The sequence below is a fragment of the Cebidichthys violaceus genome, unplaced genomic scaffold, assembly GCF_023349555.1.
Source record: "Cebidichthys violaceus isolate CVI_PGR_0920_01 unplaced genomic scaffold, fCebVio1.0.p SCAF_3, whole genome shotgun sequence".
Lineage (NCBI taxonomy): Eukaryota > Metazoa > Chordata > Actinopteri > Perciformes > Stichaeidae > Cebidichthys > Cebidichthys violaceus.
In genome coordinates, this window is record NW_027176483.1 from 11,836,631 (window position 1) to 11,862,378 (window position 25,748).

General features: G+C 41.6%; 1 protein-coding gene across 4 annotated transcripts in view; it reads left to right on the top strand.

Annotated features, from left to right (window-relative positions):
- pclob (piccolo presynaptic cytomatrix protein b) overlaps window positions 1-25,748 on the top strand; it is a 55,670-nt gene that overhangs the window by 20,690 nt on the left and 9,232 nt on the right. Inside the window, exons 12-30 of one of the 4 annotated variants that reach the window (XM_068723708.1) lie at window positions 979-1,911; window positions 2,580-9,492; window positions 9,987-11,554; window positions 11,757-12,022; window positions 12,418-13,246; window positions 13,659-14,709; window positions 16,769-16,837; window positions 17,159-17,185; window positions 18,896-18,984; window positions 19,135-19,210; window positions 19,301-19,426; window positions 21,042-21,150; window positions 21,363-21,430; window positions 21,530-21,771; window positions 22,659-22,706; window positions 22,787-22,917; window positions 23,862-23,888; window positions 24,326-24,419; window positions 25,341-25,412. In XM_068723708.1, coding sequence (XP_068579809.1) covers window positions 979-1,911; window positions 2,580-9,492; window positions 9,987-11,554; window positions 11,757-12,022; window positions 12,418-13,246; window positions 13,659-14,709; window positions 16,769-16,837; window positions 17,159-17,185; window positions 18,896-18,984; window positions 19,135-19,210; window positions 19,301-19,426; window positions 21,042-21,150; window positions 21,363-21,430; window positions 21,530-21,771; window positions 22,659-22,706; window positions 22,787-22,917; window positions 23,862-23,888; window positions 24,326-24,419; window positions 25,341-25,412 — 12,738 coding nt within the window. The remainder of the gene's footprint in view (window positions 1-978; window positions 1,912-2,579; window positions 9,493-9,986; window positions 11,555-11,756; window positions 12,023-12,417; window positions 13,247-13,658; window positions 14,710-16,768; window positions 16,838-17,158; window positions 17,186-18,895; window positions 18,985-19,134; window positions 19,211-19,300; window positions 19,427-21,041; window positions 21,151-21,362; window positions 21,431-21,529; window positions 21,772-22,658; window positions 22,707-22,786; window positions 22,918-23,861; window positions 23,889-24,325; window positions 24,420-25,340; window positions 25,413-25,748) is intronic. The other 3 variants (XM_068723709.1, XM_068723710.1, XM_068723711.1) reach the window with 3 other exon arrangements.

Genomic DNA, 25,748 nt, shown 5'->3' on the forward strand with positions numbered 1-25,748 from the left:
ATTTCAGTATCAATCAAAGTGAATGCATAAGTATTAGGTTTCTCCTAACTAAGTCAAGTCATGACTTTATTTATCAGCTTGTAATCATGTCATCACCATCCTGAAAATTATCCTTTTTATAAAGTGCATGAACATTAGTATGTACATGTGGCAATTGTGGTTCCATTACTTAGATGTAATTAATGTGTTCTATTACTTTATCTCATGGATAGAGCAAATACAAATTAATGGTGTTTCACAAACAGGATATATGTGCAATGTAATGTCCTCTTCTGTCCTGTGTATCAGTACTGCTCTCCCTGGCTCTGCAGAGGCAGGCACATTGCTGTGATTTGGTCTGCTAGGTTGCTTCAGACACACTGCTTTATTTATTGACATCCTTTCTCTTTTCCTTAACTGTCCATTAATGGAGCTTAGACGTGATAAGAAATGTGTCTTTTGAGGATTACATTTTTAAAGTAATAGCATTGCTTATAAAATGTGATTAGCTCTTTTTGCAAGGTAAGCCTGTCCTACAAGTGTTGTAAGTTCTAGTGTAATAGCAGCTAGCATGTTGATATTAGGAACCACAAGCATATATTGAAAATGTTATTTATTGTTGCTTTTTCTGTGAATGCTTTGATTGATCGAATTGTCCAGCCACGAAAGCTGGATGAAGATTGAATTTATATTACTTTGAGTGCTGTTGTGTTACTCAGCATAAGAGACTGTGTTGTATTATATCATCTTCATGTCAATTATAAGAAGAGGGTTACAAAAGCCACGACTGTGCACCTGTAAGTTAGTTTCACTTAAGTCAGACATTCAACAATAAGCCCTGCTTTTCTTATCCTCCTTTATGAATTAACTCTCTAGACCTATAATTTGAACGGTGATCTGATGAGAAATCTGCAAAATGCTGTTTTAGCACCACCTGTATTTATAACTAAAGCCTTCAATTGTAAATCCTGATCACATGTTGTGTTTGTTTGATCACAGAAGGAATGGCTGTGCCTGAACTGCCAGACTCAGAGGGCTTTGTCTGGACAGTTGGGAGACTCAGGAAAAATGCCCCAGCTTTCACTTGTATCTGCCAAGCCAGGGAACCTGGCCACACCTTCAACCAAAAAGGCAGAGCCCAAAACCTCCCCTACAAAGGCAGAGCCTACATCTGCGGCCACAAAATCACAGCCCACACCTGCATCCATCAAGTCAGTACCAACAGTTCCAACCCCAAAACCAAAGATGGAACCTACATCTGTCAAAATGGAAACCACTGCAACAGCAGCTCCTGCTCAAATCAAGATCGAGCCCACACGCATACCCACAACAGCAAAGGTTTCACTTGTCATAGCAGAAAAACAGCCATTGGCAGCATCCACAGCAGAATTCATGACAACCACTATGGCCACTGTGCAACAGACAGAAGGAACACCAAAGGTTGAAGTGCCAAACACAGATGCTCCCAAGACTGTAACAGTGGAAAATAGAGAAGAGTCAGTGAAAGTGGAGCTCAGTGAACCAGAATATCCCAAAACTAAAGAGTCTAAACCTGACCTTCCAAAAGTCAAAGTTGAAGCAGGTGTTGCTTCAGGTTCCTCTTTCCCTAGGACTGAAGCTGCAGTTGTACCTACTTCCCCTATTGCTGCAGAGGTTGTCCCAGGGAATGAAACAAATCAACAATTGTCTGCTTCAGAGAAGATTATTAAGGAGGTACTGACTGATGATCATATCGAACTGACAGAGCCAACTAAATCTTTACCACAAGCTGAGGTGCAACCAAAGTCGCAAGAACCACAGCTGGTATTGGCAGTAGAACCAGTCATAAGAGTGGACAGCAAGGAAATGGCTGATAAGTTGATTGAAAAGATGATTGACATCACCTCAACTCCAGAGACACAACAAGTATCTACAAAGAACATCATAATAAAAGTAAGTATGTGTCCTCTTTATTAAAACTATATTTTTTGTATTGACAAATCAATAATAAAATATAATAAATATTGTATAAATGAAAACAATGTGATACGATGAAGAGGTACTGCCATTCTGGCTATCCATTACCATTATTAGTTAAAATGTACTTCAAATACCAATGTTGTCTTTAAATTCCCAATGTTTGGCAACAAAACAGAGCGACAAACAGCCTAGAACAATAATTGGGTCCAAAGATCAAATATATATATATAATATAATATAATTATATATGGCTATAATAAAACAATTGTACAAGCTGAAGTCAATTAAAATATCTTAAACACAATAAAGAAAAGAAAAGCTGCATAGCATTCAATTGATGATTTTAGATTTGAATGTCAACATAATGAATGAAGCAGCAAACTATTATGTAATACTATACTACCTTAAAATAAAGATGGTATGACATTTCATGGAAATTGACGTGAACCTGACCCGATTTGAGCCCGGGGGAAAAAATGACAGCCCAGCCAGGCCCAAACCTGGGGGGTCGGGTCGGGTCTAATCATGTTCAGGCTCAATTTCAAGTAAAGCAAGTTGAAATATATGGTAGTGTGTATTTCAAGAGGTTCTTTCAAAGAGGGAATTTATTTACTGTTATCTTGTGTTTTTCACATTTTTAGGAGCAAGATGAAAGAAATAAAGAACCAGTGAAAGAAATAATGGTCACCCTACCTATTTGGCAGGATACATTTGGAAATAAAGTTGTACCTGCAACAGCTACAAAGCCTGAATCCAAAACAGGGGAGCATGATGAAGATCAACCCCAGATTTTACCCATATCACAAGAATTGAAAGATGGGCAGGTGGTTAGTGATGCAAGTAAAAATTATATACTGGAAAATACAGATCCATCAATTCTAATAAAGGAGGAATTTAGAGCTGAGAGAAGGCGCCTAAGTTTCCAAGCAATGGTTGAGAGCAGTGAAAGTGAACTCACACCATCTCCTAAAGTCCAGAGGAGAAGACTGAAGGTCAGCAATGTTTCATCCAGCAGTGAGGACATTAAAACTGAAAGCGCTGATTCCTCTATGGACGATGAAGAATTCATCCGCAAGCAGATAATGGGTATGGGTGATGAAGAAGAAATTAATCTTTCAGAGGATGAGAGAGAAAAGGATTTAGTAGATGAGGAAGCTATCAAAAAGGTTGAGCTTGATAATGCTTCAGTGTCTAGAAAAGATAATACAGAGAATGTAGAAAGCCCAGGCAGGAAAAAAGCCCTCCCAAAAACGGATGCTGAAACTACTCAAGATGTTCCTGAAACAATACCCTGCACCACATTCAAGAAAGCTACTCCAGTCATGAGACACAGACAAAGCACTGATGAAGAAGTAGAGAGCATCACAGAATCCCTGTCAAAGGGATCATCCAGTGTTCAGGTATCTAGTTTTACCCCAGGATCTTCACCCACGTCAGCCTCATCTCTGGAGGAGGACAGTGACAGCAGCCCCAGACACAAGAAAGTCAGTGGGGACAAGCAGCATCGCAAAGGAAGACACAGGCAGCCAACCCAGCATCTCCCAACCATTGAAGACTCTTCTGAGGAAGAGAAAATTAGGGGGGGGGAGAAGTCTAGAAAAGAGAAAGAGGAACTTAGAACCCATGGCGCACCACTGTCTCCAACTGAAGATACTTCCTCCACAGAGAATCTGAAGCAGGTCACGGTAATGGATGAAACCAGTAGAACATCTGGCTCTGAGTACTCTGCCAGTATAGAATCAGAACCAGAGGCTTGGCGAGCTGTACAGAGAGGGGGTAAGCCTTCACCAACGGTGATACCATACAATCCTACTGATCCATTTAACGAAAAGGATACTGTGACAAAATCATTGAAGAGTGCTGAAGAAGCATATGACGAAATTATTCAGAAGACAAAAGCTATTCCTGGGGAGAGTCCTCCTGATATTGAGCCACTCTATGGAGGAATGGCAATAGAGGACTATCTTTATGAATCCTTAGTTGAGGAGCCTGAAATCAAGATGGATGAATCTCAAGAGGAGGAAGTTAAACAAGATACAAGCTCTGAGTGTCTCAAAAAACTTCGGTCTCCAGAGGAGGTTTATGAGGAGATGATGCAGAAAAAAAGAGAACTGATGATGATAGAGCAAGAGTTTCAACAGGCCCAGACTGCCATGGATTCATCCTCATCAGGGGCATCTGTCACTGGGCCTCCTTCAATTGCTGAGACCTGTGTGGTTATCATATCCACAGAAGAGATATCCCTCACTGAACAAATTGACATGCTTCTTACAGGCACTGAAACTTCTAATGAAGTGCCAGTGAAGAAAAAGAAAAGGCCAGCTCCACCACGCCCCACTGAACCCCCTAAGCGTTCTGAGGTGAATGTTGTTCCAAGTACCCCTAGTGGATCTATTGGTTTTGTTAGACCTATGGTTCCTCAAGATCCTGCACTCAGAAAGGCATTGTTCCCAATACCAGACCTCAAAATTACCCGTTGTTCATCTGGGGAGGAAGAGGATGACAGTCTTGCAGATGAGTATGGTGTTGGTATTTCCTCTGATATTACCCCCAGTGATGACTCTGAGACTAAAGAGGATCCATCCATAAGCCCACCTTTGTCTGCAACCATTGAGATGGAGCCTTTCTGTGTGGTCTGTGAAATTCCAGAGCCAAAACCTATTCCAACTCCTATTTCAGCACCAGAACTAACTACTACACCCTCCCCTGTATCACCAATGTCTCCTCCAACTTCACCAGCCACTCCAGATTCCAGTTTGGCTTCTAATGCTACATCCTCATCCTCATTCCAGGCTCAAACACCTCTTTCATCAGATTCAACTCCACTGTCTACACCAACACCTCCAACTTTATTCGTAACCCAATCACCTCAAGAGATCTCACCACCATCTCCTGCCACAATTGCAGCAGTACCGTCTAGTGTGGGCTCTGTTTCTCATCCCACTCTTACCACAGTTATAGTTACAATACCAGATGTGGTGTCTGATCCATCCAAAGCTCAAACAACTGCAGTAATTCAAGGTAAGGCTTCTACAGCTGAAGCTCCAACTCTCCCAACCCTAGTGGGGATGTATACTCCTGTGCCTGTTGTGGTTCAGATGCCAGACCTGGTTTCATCTCCATCTCAGGTGACTATCGTGGCACCAGCTGTTGTACAGGTCTCAGGACAAAGTCCAGCACCTGTTGTTGTCTCAGCTCAACCCACAATTGTATTTACAGCTGCACCTGTTACAGTCCCCACTCAAGCTTCAACCCATGTTGTTTTTGATTCTGTCACTCTGGCCTCATGCCCTTGGCCAGTCATAGACCAGAAGATGCCTGACCTGGTTTCAACTACATCTCCAATATCTGCACAAACCCCACTACCGGTCTCAGAACTCGTAACTACCCCTTCTCAAGCCCATGCCAAAGTGGTACACTCAGTCCCTTTCCGAGCAGGCGTCCCTTCAATGAGCCCTGTTGCAATCCCAGCTCCAGTTCAAACAGCCCAGGTGCCTGCACCAGCATCAACTATTATAACCAAAAAGAAGGTCCCACCCCCTCCTCCTCCTCGATCTACTTCAGTGTCATTACCTGAGACTAGCGCAGAGCTTCCACTTGTAAGGACTATTCAGCATGTCACTCCGACTATGACCACCACCATAGCTAGGGGAACCACAGTAGCTGGCCAGCAAATGCAGTCTGTATTTGTGGATATACAGCCAAGAATGGAAGACATGCCACCAGATAGTGTGGCTGTACCTCAGGTAGTGACCCCAACCAGACAAGGGCATGTAGTCATCATAGTGCCAAGTGGGGAAAACATGTCTGTGCTTGGACAAACCCCACAAGATATAGCTAGTACAGGGTCAGTAACTGCCACTACTTATCTGCCACAAAGTAATCAAATAGCTTCAGATATACCCAGGACAGACACAGATTCACTATCCACTAAGGTGTCAGCAGTGCCAGTAGCTTCAGCTCCACCCCTTCCACTGAAACCTATGGCAGGTACAAAAGTTGTAGACACAGTCGAAATACTTTTAGCAGATACATCTCCGTCACCTCCTACCACTTTACCCAAGCCAACTGTGTATCCAAAGCCGATGGTTTCCACTGCAGTGACGATTGCCACAGCAACAGTAGCACAGGCTTCTGATATAACAGCTGGCCCTTGTCAAACCGCAAAGCCTCCTCCACCCATACCACCTAAGCCTATATCAATTCCAGCTGGACTGGTTTTCAGCCACAAGCCAGGAGAGAGTGTCAAGCCACCTCCTCCTCCTGTGGCCCCCAAAGCTGCAACACTACCTAGGATCAAAGAACCTCCAAATGCTCTGTCACTTAGCCTGACACGGCCAGTGGAATCTAAGTTGAGTGCAACATCTCCTAAGTCACCTTTGTCTCCTAGACACTCAAAATGTTTGCAAACCTATGTGGTGATAACCCTTCCATCTGAGCCTGGCTCACCAACAGAAGTTATAACAGTCCAGGCACCTGTAAGACGAGGCTCCATCCCATCTACAAAAGTGTCAGGGGTACGGACCACACCTTCAGAGCAAAAAACATCCACTGAGGCATTCTCAGCACAGGCTACAGTTAGGAGAGCATCTGTCCCCACTGTAAGGCATCCACCTCCAATATCCATAGATCCAACTGTGGCTGTAGAGCAGGTAACACGCTATGAAATTGGGGCTAATAAAGTGCCAGCCAGGAGAGACTACGTGGCTTCTGCAGTACTACCACCACCATCTATTGCTGATGTCATGGTAGTGTCATCAGGTCAGGACACATCTATTCAGGCACATAGTGTACCTCTTCCAATTAAGAAACCATATGTGCAACAGCAGGAATTAATTACTCAGCCACTGCCACCACCTCAAACAATGTATGAGGTAATCACAATTCCCCCAGAGCCAAAGGTTCTTATTCAACCACTAACAGTTCAAGCCACAGCAAGATCACAGTCTATACGACTTGTTGCTCAACATCCAAACATGGTCACGGAAGTTGTAACAGTTCCTCCAGTGGTTTCAGCTGAAGCATTAGTTCCTCAGGCCCCAATACCAACTGTACCTGCGCACTCACAGCCTTTGACAGAAGTTGTAGCTGTACCACTGACAACTGAGGTACCTTTATTTGCACTAGTTCCCCAAGAAAGACCAGCTGCAGTTTCCACTACTGTTCTTAATCCACAAGTTGCAGCTCAAATAGAAATGCTACACCAAGAACAGGATATGCCTACTCATGTCATGATCACCGAGACAGTAATGGTTAAATCACCAATACCAGGAGTGAGTCAGCAAATTCCTGCTCAACAGCAACTTACATTAGTTGAAGTAGTGACTCACTCCACAGAGCAAGAATTGTCTACAGTTTTCAATAAGACTCCCACCATTGTTGAACTCCCATTAGTACCACAAACTGAAGTTTTGCCTTTAATGACAGGGCAGCTATCCTCACAGCACCCACTTCTTGTTGCTGAAGTGTTGCCCCTCCCTGCAAATGAATTACCTAAAGAGATTAGTACAACCGAGACTACTGCTAGAATACCAGGATTAGCAACAGTATGTCCAGTTCCTTATCCTCTTTCTGTGGTTGTTGAAGTAACCCCAACACCAGAAGTAGCTAAGTTAATGCCATTAACTACAGTTACGAAGATGATAACTCCTACAATTGGAAATGTAACACCATCACCTCTCGTGATGCAAGTCCAACCAATGGCAGTACAGCCAGAAGTACCTATTCCACAGGTCTATGGAGCAATTACATCCTCAGTCATGTCACCTTCAACGCCACCACTGGAGGTCATAGCATTGGAGCCTGAACGTGAGATAACCACAGAGATTATACCAAAGGATGTTGATGTAAGAGCTTCAATCTCACCATCAGTATTGCAGCCCCTGGCAACTGCTGGGATGCCAGTTGGATTTATTTCAACTGGGGAAACCAGTAGGAGGAGGTCATCTATATCGTCCACAGTGCAGCCAACATACACCACAAGTGAAATGTATACCTATCCCGCAGAGTATGAAATACCCACCCAGGTGGTTACAACTGAGGCCTTTGCTGCCACCAGGAGAGAATCCATAACCATGCAGCAATCATTGCCATTGGCACATGTAGTAAACATGCCAGCAGAAAAAGATATTCCTATTGATGGTTATGCTGTTCAGAGCCCCTACAGGAGAGGATCCATTTATTCAACAGAACAAATACCACAGGTATCAACTTCATCATCGGAATATGATCATCCTCTGGAGATAATAACCACCGAGGCATATACCAGAAGAACCTCAATGCCCATTGCACAGGCCATTCCACAGGGTGTATCTGTGGCTCCAGTCACCATCACTAAAATTCAGCAGGAGTCTATTGAGAGCCAAGAGATTCGAGGACAAGAAAAGGTGGTCTCCAGTATGAGTCACATGTATTCTTCTTCAATTTCCACCTCAGGCCAGCCTCCTGAAAGCCTGCCAAGCCTTGTCACTCAGGTGGTTACCACTGAGGTTCAGAGGACCACTGTATCTGTTGTTCATGAAAGACTTCAACAAGTACCTCAACACAGCGTAGCAATCACCATACAACCAGACGTAGCTAAAGTCCAACCTCTGCCAAAACGCAATGGAAAGATAATCTACCCTGGTGATGTCATCGATTTACGAACCATGAAGGTTGACATAAAGATGACTGAGCAAGGCATGGACCTAACACCACCTGAGTCATGTCGACAGTCTTTTTCAAGTGACTCTAGTGGCCGCCAAATCACAGCAGTGCAGCCTGAGATAGTAAATCTTAGTGCAGAGATCACCCCTGCAACCACACTGTCTGTTGTCACCGACAGCATCACAATAGTCACATGCACAGCCACTATTGCCTCATATAACACTACTCCAGCTGAGAAACCCCTCGATTTGCAAGGCCCTGTTTCTTCATTGCCGCTGCCTCTCACCACATACAAACCATTCGAACCACTATCTCAGATTGTATACAGACCTGTGAATTCCCAGCCTGTAGTCAGTGCTGTAGCATCCACAGCTCAAGACATACCCATTAATCTTTCCTTTGGAGCTCTGGTCTCCTCGGGTGGCAAACAGCCAATGACTTCCCCAGCAGCTATCAGCAATGGAGGCGCTGTCCTTTCTCTAGAGGCCACAGGGGCTATGGATCTGTCAAACTACAGACCAGTGAGAGCGATGGTCGCTTTGTCTGACACAAGCCCAGGAGTGGTGACCACTGTTGTAGACGATGATGGGACTCCAGTCGACCTTACAGCTGGTAGGAGGATTGTGTGCTGTGATGTCATTTACAAGCTACCATTTACAGGAAGCTGCAGAACACAGCCCCCTGTTACAACCCAACCTGACAACCGTTTTGGCTATAGAGATGACCACTACCAATATGATAATGCTGGACTGTATGGTATCAAAGGAATGGATGGTATAAAAGCCTCAATGTCTGAGACCAACCTGACAGAGGCAGGACTGTTTTCCTATGATCCCAAGAATGACTATGACTATCTCAGTGGATCTTCAGATGGCGCTATAGACCTCACTGCTGCCAAACTTTCTTCTGGTGAGTATGGGGGTATTTCTGTATATTTTCAGTGTTTGTATGACCATGCTTTGTGCTTGCTTTATGGGCTTGCATTTCATTGTTTTAATAGACTTGGAACTTTTATTTACCAAGTGTGCTTACTCTTTAACTCATACATCATTACAGTTAATTCCTTTGCTTACTATGTGGTTTTGTTCTCTTTAAGTTTATAAAGTCATGCTTTCCATTACTGTTTAATTAGCTTTTTTGGTATATGCATGTTTTCAAAAAATATTAAAACCTGCTTTTATTTCTTTTGTCTTCATACAGATGCATGTGTGTGCCTCCGTGTGCTCCCTCAATATTTTGGTTTTGCATCTTGCTAGCCAAAATGACTACAGATATGCATGTGAAATGAGTCTTTTTAAATCAAAATTGCATGACCTTCAACTCATACAGTTCAGTATGCTTGTTTATGAAATAATAATGTATTTGATAAAGTAAAATCTATATCTTTGGACTTATTATGGCAGGTAAAGCTCTAGACTACACTAGCAAAGCTACTGGAATCTACTCTGGGACGATTGCTGCTCCATACTCCCAGGTCCCTGCAGCTGGGTTTGGTGTGAATGGTGTTCTAAGAACCTCAGATGGAATAGTGTACTCCTCTGTTGCTGTCCCAGTTCCATCCACGTATGCAATTATAACTCAACCAGGCTCCATCTTTAGCACTACCTTAACACCTACATCAACAGTCCAGAACCAGTCATTGCCTCATCCGTATGGCTTCATTCCCAGTACAGACCCTGGACAGATAATTTCTTTTGACACAGGGCTACCTAAGGAGCTTCTACCCACAGCTTTGGCTGACATCATTACAGGATATCCAGACATGTACTCGGACACCACCCTGGAAGCAATTGCTGCCTCTCTGGATGCCCTAGCCTCTTCCCCAATATTCCCTGGCTTAGACAACACCAAGATGGCCCAGTATCAGATGGAGAGGGAGTTTCTAGAGCTAGAGAAGCTTAAGCAGCTTTGTCTCGCTGAGGAGCTGGAGTGGGAGAGGCAAGAGATCCAGCGTTACCGTGAACAGGAGCAGCTTATGGTCCAAAGAGAGCTTGAGGAGCTTCAAGCTCTGAAACAGCAGCTTCTCATACAGCAAGAAGAAGAGCACCATGCCCACATGGTGGCCCAGCAGGAGACCTATACCCAGCAGAAAGAGCAGTTGCAGCAAATCCAACAACTCCAACTGCAACTCCAACGCCAGCTCGATGAGCACTATGGTAGCACTGGTACCACAGGAAACCTCCTAGATGCTAAATATGCAGGAGTAGGGGACAGTGGACAGTACTGGCCTGTCAAAGATGAGTCTACAACTCCTTCAATTGGGACACAGTTAGAGGAAAGTCAGGACCAGTTTAATCTTGGAAAGAGCCTTAAGGCTGATCAGGACACAGGAAAGAAAATAATTGATAGTGGAGTGCAGACAGATGATGAAGACTCAGCAGAGAAGCAACATGTAGGAAGGAGAAAGAAGAATAAGAGAAATATTGATAGCTCAGCTCAGACTGATGATGAGGACCAAGATGAATGGGATGCTCCCACAAAAGCTCGACGACGCTCTCGAAAACACAGCAGCGATGGGAAACATGGCTCCAAGGTCTCTAGCATTGCTATCCAAACAGTAGCGGAAATATCTGTGCAGACTGACCACTCTGGAACTATCAAACGACCCAATGTCCAGATGGACACTAAGGTGGAAATTATCAAGCATATTTCAGCTCCAGAGAATTCTCAGAGAGGTGGCAGTCTGAGCTGTCAGACAGACTCAGATAGAAGGCTCACACCGATTGAGGTGGGGTACAGCACACACCTAACAGCAGATGTCCCATTCAAGTCAAAAGTCTTCTACACCTCAGTCTCCCCCATGTCCCCGGAAAAGTCCCTTGGAGGGCAGAGAATGTTGACTGCTGACCCAACCAGATTTTCCTCTGGCCCTCGTATATTAAAGGCTGGTCAGAAGTCTCTCTCTGATCCTAAATCCCTTAGTCCTACCACAGATGACAGGATGGGTGGATACTACGCAGACAGCTATTCTGTAAGTCATAGCAGAATATAAATGGAAAAAAAACGGTCTCATTATTATTGATAATAATAGTTACTGTGCTTATGATAGTTTCAGAATGATAAAAATGCTTTAATACAAAACTGATATTGAACAATACAGTGAATTGTAATATAATTGTGTTTTTAATCATTATTCAATGATTGACAGATTTATAATTTGTTTTATGTTCTAGAGTCGAGGCTCTCCCTCTGGTACAGGTAAGAAGGTAAAACGGACACTACCAGATCCCCCTCCTGAGGATGACTCTTTGACAGGACGTTCAGGCTACAGCACCAACTCTGCACGTCGCCGTCTTGCCCGCAGTACAACAATGGCCCGGGCAAAGATCCTGCAGGACATTGACAAGGAGCTTGATCTGGTGGAAAGAGAATCTTCTAAACTTCGCAAGAAACAAGCTGAGCTAGATGAAGAAGAGAAGGAGATTGACGCAAAGCTACGGTAAGATGCTGCGGATTTGACATCACCAATATTCAGGATTTAGGCTTGCACCTTTTTTCAGACCCTGTGACATTATGTCATTGACAAATAATGTAATAACTAATAATATGTCATGAATTAATTACAACTAATATCATTGCATTTGTCCCTCTCATGCAATAATTATTCCTAATTAATCTACATGATTCCCCTCTTACCTTGATAGCTTATGGGCTAAAAGGCTGCCTTGACATCACTCAGTGAGACCTCTCAACACTCACACATGTCACACTCATACAAAAGGTACTATTGTGTGAGAACCTGGATTTTCTTTTGCCTCTTTGGTTGTAATGTTGATAGAGTTGTTAATGCTTAAATTGTAAAACAATATGTATCCTTTTTTGTTATTACTGTAGGTACCTTGAGATGGGTATCAACCGGCGTAAGGAGGCCTTGCTGAAGGAGAGAGAGAAGAGAGAGAGGGCCTATCTCCAGGGGGTGGCAGAGGAAAGAGACTACATGTCAGACAGTGAGGTTAGCAACATCAGAGAGGCCAGGGGTGATGGCCTGGAGAGACCACGGACAGCTCCCCAGTCTGAGTTTGATCAATTCATCCCCCCCCAGACTGAAGCTGATTCCCAGTACAACACACTAACTAGTCCCTACTCTCACTATGCCCAGTATGTTCCCCAGACCCAAACCACCAGCCACTACACACAACAGAACCTATATCAGCAGCAGTCCCTTTATCACCAACAGGTGTCTCCTTACTCAACCCTATCCCTCCCCCATGCCCAGGGTCAGTCTAGCAGCTACCAACATGCTCTGCTCTTGCAGCAGGGAAAGCAGCGACAAACCACCCTGTCTGATTTAGAGCCTAAGATCACCACCAACTATGAAGTGATACACAACCAGCCTCTGCTCATTGTGCCAACCTCCACCGAAAGTGGTTATGGTGTTGCTCACCTGGGAGGCAAGTATGGCAGCTTGGACTTGAGACTGGGGCTAGGGGAAAGGAGCATGGCCTCTAGTCCCATGTCTAGCATTTCTGCTGATTCCTTCTATGCTGATATTGACCACCACAACTCCAGGAACTACGTGCTGATAGAGGACATAGGGGAGCTCACCAAGGCCTCAACGGGGCTGATCAACACTGGCTTGGGTTCTGGATTCAACATTCCTGATAAAGAGTTGTCCAAGGCAGACAGACTACTCAGGGCAGCAGAAGTCAGGCGCACAGCAGAGGTAAATACTGTATTGTTACATCATCTGTATTTTTATCTTTCTTATCTCCTCGTGCTATATTTCTATTTTGCTTTTAACGGTACAGCCACTGAACATACACAATTTTTAAATTTGAGAGCATTGCTATACTGCTTTTTTTATTCCAATGATGAGCGATTTTATAGCCTCAAAATGCAGCAATACAGATGGCAGCAAAACAAAGCTTTAGCTGTTGGGTTGATACTACAGGGTTTTGGCCAAACAGATGTCGAGGTATATGAAAAGTTATGTTCCTAAACGTTCAGCTCTTGTCACTGATCACGCATTCTCGAGGTATAGGTAACAGACAAAATGCATTTGTTGTTGTGTGAGTTTAATTCCCATCACTTTTCAGAAAACATTCAATGTGTGACATATTATTTTTCCCTTTTAGGTGGCAGATTTTTTGGGCTCATCTCGACTTCAAGGTTATGGCAAAGGAGAAGATGAGACAATGGAGGAGCCTTATGAGCTTAAGCTACTGAAACAGCAGATCAAGCAGGAGTTCAGGCGAGGAACTGAGGGACTAGAACACTTAACAGGGCTCGGCCTTCCTCATTATCTCCCCAGTGATGGCAGTTTTCGTCACTTCCCTAAAGGAGAGAAATATAGCATTGGCAGGCTCACCCTTGAAAAACAGGCTGCAAAGCAACTCCCAGCAGCTGTGCTTTACCAGAAACAGATGAAGAATAAAAAGGCTGTAATAGATCCTAAGGCTATCACAAAATGTTCCCCAATTCAAGAGTGTAGGGACCTAGACCCTGACTTTGGCAGCTACATGGGATCTGGGGCCTCCTCTGTGACCAATCTGGCTGCTACAGCTAGGTTGCTTCAGGATGAGATTACATTTGGGCTAAGAAAAAACTTGTCTGAGCAGCAAAAATATTTAGGCTCCTCCCTAGGGGCCAACTTAGCTGGTTCTCTTAATTTTGGGCAGTCCCTCGGACTTGGATCCACTATCAGGGCCACTGCCCAGGATGATGGCACCTACCCAAGTGGCACCCGTTCCCGACCTTCATCACGTCCTTCCTCCCGCCCCTCTTCTGTCTATGGCTTGGATCTATCTATCAAACGGGACTTATCCAGCTCCTCACTTAGACTAAAAACAGAAGGAGAGGTCCTAGATGCAGCATTTGCTCCTGGGGTGGCCAGAGCAAAGCCCACCAGTCTCCCTATAAGCCAAAGTAGGGGACGCATCCCCATTGTGGCTCAGAACTCTGAGGAGGAGAGCCCTCTGAGCCCGGTGGGGCAGCCTATGGGTATGGCTAGAGCCTCAGCTGGACCTCTTCCTCCCATCTCTGCTGATTCCAGGGATCAATTTGGATCCAGCCATTCCCTGCCAGAGGTACAGCAACATATGAGGGAGGAATCTCGGACACGAGGCTATGATCGAGACATCGCATTCATCATGGATGACTTGCAAGGTGCCATGTCTGACAGCGAAGGTAAATGGAGCCTGAGACTGTTGCAGCAACACGACTGTGTGGACATGCTTGTCATGCATGCCAATGCTGAATAGTCTTACTAAGTTTGTGCATTAACTGATTCTTTCTTAATCATCAGTGCTCCAGATAGTTGTTGTTGGTTGTGCATTACTATATTTCCCTCTCTCGTGGTAAATGTCCCATTAGATGTTTGCCTGCTGTTTCCTTTCTTTTTAATATCTTACTCACCGATACATAATACTCGTGGCCTGAGTTTATGTATGTCACTAATCAGTTCTATCCATGTTTGTCATGTAATTTCTTTAGCATGCTTTGTCTTTTTATTTTACGATGACTTTACCTCTTCATAATTAAATTATTATCCTTGCTTCTAAAACTCAGTGGTAGCACAACTGGTCTGCACAAAATCAATGGGCTTGAAGTTATTCATACACATTGTACTTATTATGGCTGCCTTATTCTTAGTGAAAGCCCAAAATGTATTATTATTATTATTACTATTATAATTATAAGAAATATATAGTTGACAGTCACCCCGAGCTATCTTCACTGGGCGTATTCAGTGAATACATGGTAGATATAATGCAGTAATTGAGAATTCACTCCTGCATACGTATCTATGTTAAGAAAGCAGTGGCACATAATGGCAGACATGAATGATTATTCAGAAACTTGCTGATAGGGTTAAAGCATTTTTTAATCTTTAAAAGTGAGATACCACAAAGCACTTTTTAATAGAAATTACATAAAAGATTTAGAAAAAAGCTCTAAAATGTGTGACGTGTAAGTATTTCTTAAATCACGTAAAAGTATGTTCAAATAGAACAAATAAATATATTTTAATTTTATCATATGTGCCTCTTAAACATACACTAAATTGCAATAACTTATGCATCACTTATATATTGTATGATTATATGTGTACATATACACGTTTAATGATAATAATGATAATGATATACATGTTTCAGAATGTTTGGTTAATGACATTTAGAGTGTTTGAGACACTGTAAAGGACTTTTACTGTCAAGGACTTTTAGGATTGACAAGGAGTGTCTAGAGATCCTCTCTGTCTTTTTTCAAACCCTCCCCCACCAATCTACAAAGCAAAATATGTAGGTCCTTGTTTCAGAAGAGAAATCTATTTTTACTTGTCTTACACATCGTTTCAGCTATTTTGGAATACAACTAGCAGCAGTAAGTTTAAAGGAATACTGCTGAATCATTGTATTTAGATGTACTCAGAGTGCTGTTAAGGCATTCACTTTGTATAGTTACTTTTCTTTAACTACTAGCAAGTCAGTGACACGCACCTACCAATTAAATAATAATCAAATTTCCAGGAGTACATTTCAACCCATACTGCAATGCAATTACTTTTTCTCAAGGACTACCATGCAGTTATGTGTACTGTTACAAATAACATTAAGAACCATATTCTCGTGTCTTATTTGTCTTGTATGTAATTGTATGTCTTTAATTTTCTATCTGTATCTGATTTTGCATCCTTGCATGTTGCGCAATATTTATGTTTTCCATTTCCATTTCAATAAAGTGAATGTTTTCTGCTTGTTGGTTGTTGCTGTGGATGTCTCGTTGCAATGTGAGATGTCCATGTCCCCAAGTGATTGATAGCAAATATTAACATGTACCATGTCCATTCTGAGTGGGATTGGTAGTGTTCCATTAGGTTAGACAAATTAATTTCTGTAGATGCCAATATACCACTTGAAAAGTTATTCTTAAGATTTAATTGGATACAGTAGGTTATGCATTTAGTAGAAACAGTTATACTTAGACATTGTAAAAAAAAATATAATATGAAAGGCCAATGACTTTTGCAAAACAGTTGCTTGATTGGGACTAAGTTTAAGAAAGTTTGAAGTCATTCACATTGATTATCAAATAAGTATCATTATGCATAACAACAACAAATATGTTTAGCGACTTTAGATATGTTTCTGGACCATTTTCTGAGGATCAGTATGGTTAAATTTTTGATAAGAAGGTGATATTTGTCCTGACCCCAGGTAAAAGTGTCCATCTGCCTTGATTACAGCACTAAGTGAATCCATGCTGGCTTTGAACAGAGATGATGCCAGAATCTTTCATGAAAGTATCAGACACGGTAGAGTATCTTACAGTACTAGTTAAAAAACATTTCAATAGTACTGCTTTGGCTCAATCATACATTAATTGACAGGTTGACAGCTTTTTTTTCTTAATGCTACTGCTTAAATTACACTTAAATTAAACTGTCTGACAGGCTAGTAATGTCAGACTTGCAGTAATTTCAAGCATGCATCTAACATTGACTACTGATTTCAGTGCATGTGCTGAAGTATACTCACAATACAAATCTAGTGTTAGTGCAGTTCCTGTAGTTTTTTAGATGACTGAACATGTGTTGAACGCATTTCTGAAAAAAACATATAACTTTGTACCCCAGCTGGAGGCCCAAACTGGAATATAGAAGGTGAGACAGCATCACAATTCCATGTAGATACATAGACTGTATGCCTCCATGCCGCATATCATCGTTCTGACTGGTTCACTTCTCTGGTTGATTTTGGAAACAAATCCAGACTCATTCTGGAATGACCCACATCTAAGTAGTATACAATACATGTCATTTAGCAGATCTTTATTAGTTGATATGTCAGATCCATTCTGGAATGAACCCCATCTTAATGGCACTACTATTTGTTTTACAAGTCATATACTGAAGTGACTTCAGTTATAAATCATTTTGCAATGACTGCACATTACAGTGCTTCTGTAAGCATATCAGACCCATTTCCAGTATTCATGTTCATGCACTTTTTCACAAAAATGCACATGTGTATTGTGTGATCATGCATAAGTGTTACCACAAAATATGTTTAAATTGCTATCGCAGCGCATACATGTTAAGACATTTTATCCAATTTGTTAATAGAATTCTGAAGGTCGATGTTGCCAAAGAAAACCCTAATACTAATAAGAACTGATAAGTGCTTTCTTCTCTAATCAAAGACATTTAGCTAACAGGCAACATTTACCTTCAGAGTATAAAGTCATCAGCCCATTTCTTCTCATCATTATTGGTGCATTTTCTTGGTGGAATTAGATCACTGATAATACAAAGAGACATTTGGCAGACCTATGCACATTAGTGACAATCTATTGCATTGAACACCAAAGTGATGACTCACATTTCTAATATAGAACATTCTCCACCAACCTGCCTTCTTACCATGGCTTTAGATGGTTTTTGAGCCTTGCAATAATGATGCCAAATGTACCACAAGACATTCTTTGTCTTCTGGTTTTACATATGCTTTAAAGGTGTTAGATGTCTGTATGATGGGCTTTGGGGGTTTCACAATACACAGAACTTAGTACATCATCAATACATTAGCATAGCATAGTATCGCTTTACAGTTATATGGTTTTTGATCCTCTACTATAGACTACAGGAAGGTCTAAGATACTGTGAAGATATTTCTCCCCCTTTACTCTCAAAATTATTTCATCAAGAAAAAAGTACTAAATAATTACTAGTATAATTTATACTACTATACTACAACATATTGTTATACTATATTCTTATTATTATTCATATTCTTACAATTATTATTCAAATTATTATTATTATTATTATTATTATTATTTGTATTATTATTGGAATAAAACACAATGGGACAACTCCAACCCACAGTGTTTTGTCTGAAATTATTAAGTAATAGTACATCATTTTCAAGGGCTTCTTTCATCAACAATGTTTCATATACAGCAGCTATGAAAATGTGGACAAAGAAGAGCCCTCACACTGAGATGGGGAGCACTGCATGGTATCAAAAGCATGCACAACTTAAAATGCTCTTGAAATGTATTCATCCTTCATTCAGTGCTTGCAGTGATCATTTGATCTCACAGTCGGCATTGATAGGGTGGACTAGATGTTATACTTATTTGCTTTCACCTATCCATTCAGGAAAGATCTTCCTGCATTTGTATAAACATGGAGGGTTGTGTGATAAACTTTGTGATGTATATTAACTGTTTCCAAAGCTTGATTGCAAGATGGATCTCTGTCCAAGTAGTCATTACCATGTTTGTATCAGATATTTATCAAGCTATTGGGAATAAAGTAGGTGTGTTTTTCTGTGAGCATGGCTGTTAACCGCTATCTCTCCCTGTCTAGCCTACCACCTGAGAAGAGAGGACACAGATTGGTTTGACAAGCCAAGAGAAGGGCATCCGCAGAGCGGAAACATGTCGGACAGGAGACAGGTGAGATCCAAGCTAACAACATTCAACTTCACACTGTGCACACTTCACAGTTTGCATTCTTTACTTAAATTTTCACTGAAACAGTAAACCTGACATGTTTTCTGTAAGGAATTTAATTTTCTTCATGCTGTAAATTCTTTGAAATTTCAGATGAAACTGGTGCCTTATGCCTTCCCTCACACTTGCATCAAGCTGAAGAGAGACCCAAAAGACAACAGTGTGTCAGGTAGAACACATAGACATTGCATTCAATGATTGCATACAATCATGTTCTATCACCTTTTAGCTAATAAGGATTTGCATGTTTATTTTTCAGGGAACGGTCTTGGGATCCGTGTGGTAGGTGGGAAGGAGGTTCCGGGTAGCCGAGGAGAAATTGGAGCCTACATTGCCAAGGTTATCCCTGGTGGTGTGGCCGAACAAACAGGAAATGTTGCGGAGGGTAAGAGGAAAATGAGAAAAAGAGGTGGTATAAATTAAATTACTGGCTTATCTGGCAAATTTTAAATGTCCATTATTATTATTTTGTAATCTGTAAATACAACATTCACATTTTGAATGGAAAAAAGGAAAAATATAATGTTAAGTTAAGTTTGGAATAGTGAGAAAAACACTACTTATTCACATCATTCAACAAGAGAACATGCTGTTCAAATTAAGGTATAGAAGGTGTATTTATTTGTCTTTGCTACACATTGTAAGAAATAACATTGCTGGAGGCAGAGAGATTAAGGGTGTAAATACAAATCTTTAAACTGTTATCATTTTTAGGGCAGTGCATAAAGCCTCCAGTTAATCCCTGCCTGAATCACTGAATTCCAGATGGAGATGTGAGAGGCTGCAGTAGCCTTCTGTGTTGTGGTCTGTCATGTCTCATTCCCCCAACACAACACATCCAAACACAGAAAAAGCCTGTCAACTCACCCTCGACAGTACTGGGCTGTGTTAGTCATTAGGCTATATTTAGCATCATTATAGACTCACAAATACATGGAGGCAGGCATAGACAAACACACAATAATTAGCTTTATAAATGTTAAGAAATCCCTAATCATTAATTTGTACATTAAGTTGTTAGAATTTTTCAAATGATCCTCCTATGTTTATTGTTTGGACAGAGATGAGTCTGAATATTAATCGTAATTCCCACAGTTTGAAAATATTTTGAGAACAAAATTGGTTTAGTTTTAGTTTCTCTCTTTAAAGGGAACTACATCATAGGGAATTGTTATTGCACAAGGAAGGGTGGTGAAGGACAGATCAGCTAATGTATTCTTTCTTGGTCTGATGCATTTTATTAATTTTTTTGGTTTGGAAATAATAAGATAGAAAAGGTTAGACCGGGTTCCCTAGTTGTAATAAAGAAATAGGAATAGTGGTCAGGCTGGCAGTGTTCAAGCATATGCTTAATTGAAAGATGTGTATGTTTCAGTGGAACATGCCTTCAGGTGCAAAGTGAAATAAAGTGGGGGAGGATACGGAGAATGATGTAGAGAGAGAAGAGGGAATACTCTAAATGAGCACTGGCTCATGCAGAAGGATATAGAGATATTAAATCAAGCATTTATTGTCACAGCAGCTGGTGAGTTGCTTTGAAAGCAAAAGATTTGTTTGTAAGTAACGCCTCTTAAAGCTCTGGCCTTGGGTTGGAAGTTTGCATTTGCTGTTCACTAATTTTTGTATACATTTTATTATTACTATTTGAGATGCATTGTTTTGTCTCATTTCTTTTACATTTGATATGCCATTCTTTGTTTGAGTAAAAACAAATAAGATTGTTTGTTAAAATCTATTTTCATTTTGCTTTGCTGTGTGTGCAATGCTGTAATGATTCGATGATAAAGTCAACACCACAGCCAATTTAAAAATGTTAGTTTCCCACTGGGTGTACTACATATTAAAGCATTTCCTCTGCTATGTGAGTATGTAGGCTGAATCATGTTTCATATACAGAGAGGGGATGAAAGGAATTTGCTGAAAGGCTATAACATATTGTGTGGGAATTGATAATACCCTTTTGTCTCTAAATCGCCCTGCCTGCCTTTATCACACCCCAGGAATGCAGGTGTTGGAGTGGAACGGAATCCCTCTGACGGGAAAGACTTATGAAGAAGTGCAGTGCATCATGGGCCAGCCATGTGCAGAGGCGGAGCTCTGTGTGAGACTGTGAGTTACATCTGTCATCATTTACCCCTCAATCCCACTGAAACTCCAACATTTAGTCGCAATATGGTAACTCTGCACACATGTACACCTTCTCTCCTCCCTCCTTTCCCTTCTCTTCATTCCACACCCCATCATCAAATATCACTCTATGACTGATTACTGCTAAAATACACTGGTTGATATTCCATTATATCCTGTATGGATCCAAACAGCGACCTTAATATGCTGTCTGACCCTGAGCACCCACAAGCCCTGGAGCACCATGTCCAGCTTAAGGCTGGTATGTACAAGGATTTGTTGATACGTCTGCATCCATGCATGTATCTGTGTACCTATTTCACATAAACACAAGGTGAATTGCTATACGTATTTGTTTCAGTAGGTGGACAGCGTTCCCCTGGTGTAGATCCTAAGCAGCTGGCGGCAGAACTGCAGAAGGTGTCCCAGCAGCTGGCTCCTGGTATGGCTGGGGCAGGGCTTGGGCCAGGAAGTTTGGGTGTCCTCTCTGCACTGGAGCGATCTGCCCTCCTCCACTCTGGTACTGGATCGGCTGCCTCCAGTGGTGTGCCAAGCCCCGGCCAGCCCGCATCCCCTGCCATAAACAAGAAACAACGACACAAGGTTGTGGATTTGATTCAGTAGCACTTTCTGCTGCCTCATCTCAGACACACTCTTCAGTTGTGAAGAGTTCCGTCTGCAATGTAATGACAAGAAGGAATATAGAAAAGGAAGAACTGGTTCATATGTCAAAGGTTGATACATTATGTAAAATATAAATCTATTTTAAATTAATAATAGTATGGATCTGTTTTGAGCCGCAGTATGTGGAACCCTGTGTGCACCTCCGTTAGTATTACATCATGCGTACTGACACTACAAAGGGGAGGTTTTATGTGAAGGTCATATGGCGTGGCTGTGTTCATCAAATAGTGGCAGGCCAATTACAGAATAACAACCTGTGGTGCAGTGCATGACCCTGGGTATGGGTGTTCTTTACACATGCAATGGAAAACATATGCATAAGTGCTTCATTACAAGCAAATGTTTAAATGCTTGATTTTTGAAAAGCATGTCACACTGATAGAAAAAAGAGAATGCATTATGTAAAAACAAATGGTGATGACTGCCGTGTACAGAATATATTGTGTTTGTACTTTGGAAATCATCTAAACTGAAATTGACATGTTTTATTAATGTCTAAATACCTCAAATAATTGATTAACCTTCTCAAACTTCACTGAAGGACTTCCCAGTCAATTAGACAGCTCCTATAGTCAAACCTCTCCTGAGCGAGATATAGATCCAGTGAGAAATCTTTACACTGCATCTTTTCTACAAGGACAACCTATTCATCTGTAAGCTGGCAATATATATTTCAAGAGTGAAGTCAGAGCAACATTTACTGCAAACTAATCCCAGGCAAGTCTGGTACAAGCTTTTCTTTGTGGGTCAGGTCATGAAACAATAATTTTACAATCATTGTATGCTCCTCCTTTATTTTCTTGTAGCTGATCGAAGCAATGAAGACACCTCATCCCATCACTGGAGAAATTCAGGTATTAAAACACTAAAGAAATATGTCCAGCTGTAGTTTGGTCTTTCTCACACAGCCTCCACTCCACTCGTTTTCCCTCAGCTCCAGATCAACTATGACAGGAACCTAGGAAACCTGATCGTCCACGTCCTGCAGGCTAGAAACCTGGCCCAGAGGGACAACGACGGTTACTCTGACCCTTTTGTCAAGGTCTACCTCTTACCGGGGAGAGGGTGAGCTCTGAGTGTGTTTGAGTGTTCACAAATGTCTAGTCTGTGTCTGCCTTTCTGCATCTGTGTCTGTCCTGTTTTCTCTCCCCCTATTTCTTTCTGACTTTATATTTACTGTCCTGTACGGAACTGACTAACTACCTGAGTTTGTATGAGAGAATGAGCCTGGACATGATGATATGAGGCAGTCATTTGTAGGGTAATTGATAATTGAATTTGATTAAATCTCTATGAATCAATGGATGGGTGTTTTAGACAAAGCTGCAAGAGGAGATCCATTGCCATACTGCAACGTTAAAGTATGTTGAATTACCTGGTCATAGAAAGCATACATGTGTGCAAACATACTATATGCTGAATTCACAAGTTCTCTCTTACTCTGCTTAATTGAGAATTGTAGTATTATCCCCTAGTATATTGCCTGATCCACCATCCCACCAAGAGTCTGTGAACAGCAAGGGAAAAGATCGATACAGCATTTATCTACTCTGTAACAGTGTCTGCTCTTAGATAATGACCCCATTGGACATGTTTATGAGATTATAAGCCCTCTCTGTTACACCCTGTGTAAGTTAAAAATAAAAGCTCTGTAGGAGAGCACTTTTGTTCCCCTGCTGTTTCTTTTGAAGAGTATTTTGAAATGTAGTTGTCAGACATTAATAGTAGAGTGCAAAGCCATGGTATAACAACAACAACAGAATAGTGAATTAGTCATTCACCCATGAACCAGTTGTAATCATTGTGAGGTTTTTTCAGTCTTGCGTCACATACATTGCTTGGGCACAAAAACAGTGATACACCCTGCACCCAGAATGTTGATTGCCTCAGCTCTCTATCCTTTACTGCCTTTTCTTTGAGCTCTCTGAGCTTCTCTGACTGTTTTTTTGTGTTTTTGCTTTTCTTGTTTGTGATATCTGCCCTCCTCTTCCTCTTCTGGACTCCCTCAGCCAAGTCATGGTTGTCCAGAATGCAAGGTAGTGTGGTGCTGATCTTTGCTTTTCGTTGGTGTTATGTTTTTCTTTCTGTAAATTATGTCTCCAACGTGTTTCTCCATCCTTTTGTTGTGGCCTTTGTTGTTCGTCCAATTATCGGCTCTATTTCATGGTGTTTAAGAACACTCCTGTCATTGCTTTTTCTCTCCATGCTTCTCACTTTTAGCTCTCCACAGCCTCTATCTCCGAAGTACTTTGTCATTTTGTGATAGCATCTTAGACAATTTAAAGAACAATTACATTTGAATTTGTCTCTGATGTCTCCACACCAGGAGATTGACTATTTTACAAGCATCTATTCAGTCCACATTTATTGAGTACATCATAGTTTGGTGAATGTTTGCCATGGGGTCAGGCAGGGAAAAGACATTTTAATTTATTACTGACAACCAATCATTCTGAATATCATGACTTATCAGTGCTGATAACAAAAGAAGGACCAAGTATGCCCAGAAGACCATGAACCCAGAATGGAACCAGACCGTCATCTACAAGAACATTCATTTGGAGCAGGTACAGTTCAGAATGACACAAACAAACAAACACAAACTTTGCCTTCCTCGTATTTGTGCAGTTACTGTTGCTGTGTGTCACTTTAGGTGAAGTGGATGTCTAACATTTCTATTAGGATTCTGTCCTCATGCCTTGTCCCCAGGGCTGTTCTCTGTATCCCTTTGCAACCTCTTATCAGCACTCCCAAGACTCAAGTTAACAACCATCATTTCTGCTCTCATGCAGTCTCATCACAGACAGCCTAATTGCGTGTCATTTTAACAAAAAGAGTGAGGGAAAATCATTGTAATCATGTTCCTGTGTGCTTGTCTGTCACTTTGTAAATGTCACTGTGTATATGGGTGTGTGTTTTTTGTGGATGTCTGTGTTCGCTGGTAGCACGTGTTGTTGATGACAGAGACAGTACCCAAACTGTAACTACTACAGAGAGGGATGAGTGCAGATGCACTAGCTTTAGTGGTCAGGGAATAGATTGGCTCCTCCAGGGCTGCCTTCTGTTAATCACGTCTCATTGCTGGCCGGAGACTGCCGGCATTAAAAATGCTGATGCATCGTTTGTTTGCCCACTCCCTCCCCGAGATATATTTTCATTTCCTCCCACACGTTCCTATATACAAATACACATACACAAGTTTATGCACACATGCAACATGTATTGGAACAAACACAATCTAATGTAAGTAGATGTCCTTGCTTCCTTTCTTATTACAGTAGATGATCCTCCTGTTGTAGGCTTGCATTCATTCATGCACTGCACACACATGCAGTGTGTCTGTTTCTTTCACGCTTCCTCCACTCACATGCACACAAACACAGACAACAATCACACATGCACATTTCTCTCCCTCATACATACATGCACACAATATTCATCATCATAATCTGTGCCCCTCTCTCCTCTTCTTCCCTCTTACTATCCAGTTAAAGAAAAAGACGCTGGAGGTGACAGTGTGGGACTATGACAGATCCTCCTCCAATGACTTCCTTGGAGAAGTGAGTGCCTTTGGAATCTGATTAAAAGTGTGCAAAAATGTCAAATGCATTCGGTGTTTACCTCACAAAAGAGGTTTCTGTTGCTTTCTCTCCCCCGATGGACCAGCTTTTCTTAAAACTACCTTACAATATTAGCCTTATGTCCCTCCTCTCACAAACTCAAAGTCAAGCTTTGCTTCATGCCTGTAAAACTCTATAGTGAGAAGAGCTATTTTTGTGCAAATTGCAGTAGCCAATGCATAACAATTATTCAGCAAATAGACTTTTTGCACACTGTATTGCTATTTACCTTCATACAAATTCCTCTCGTGTTCACTTGTATCAGTGAGTCTCTTC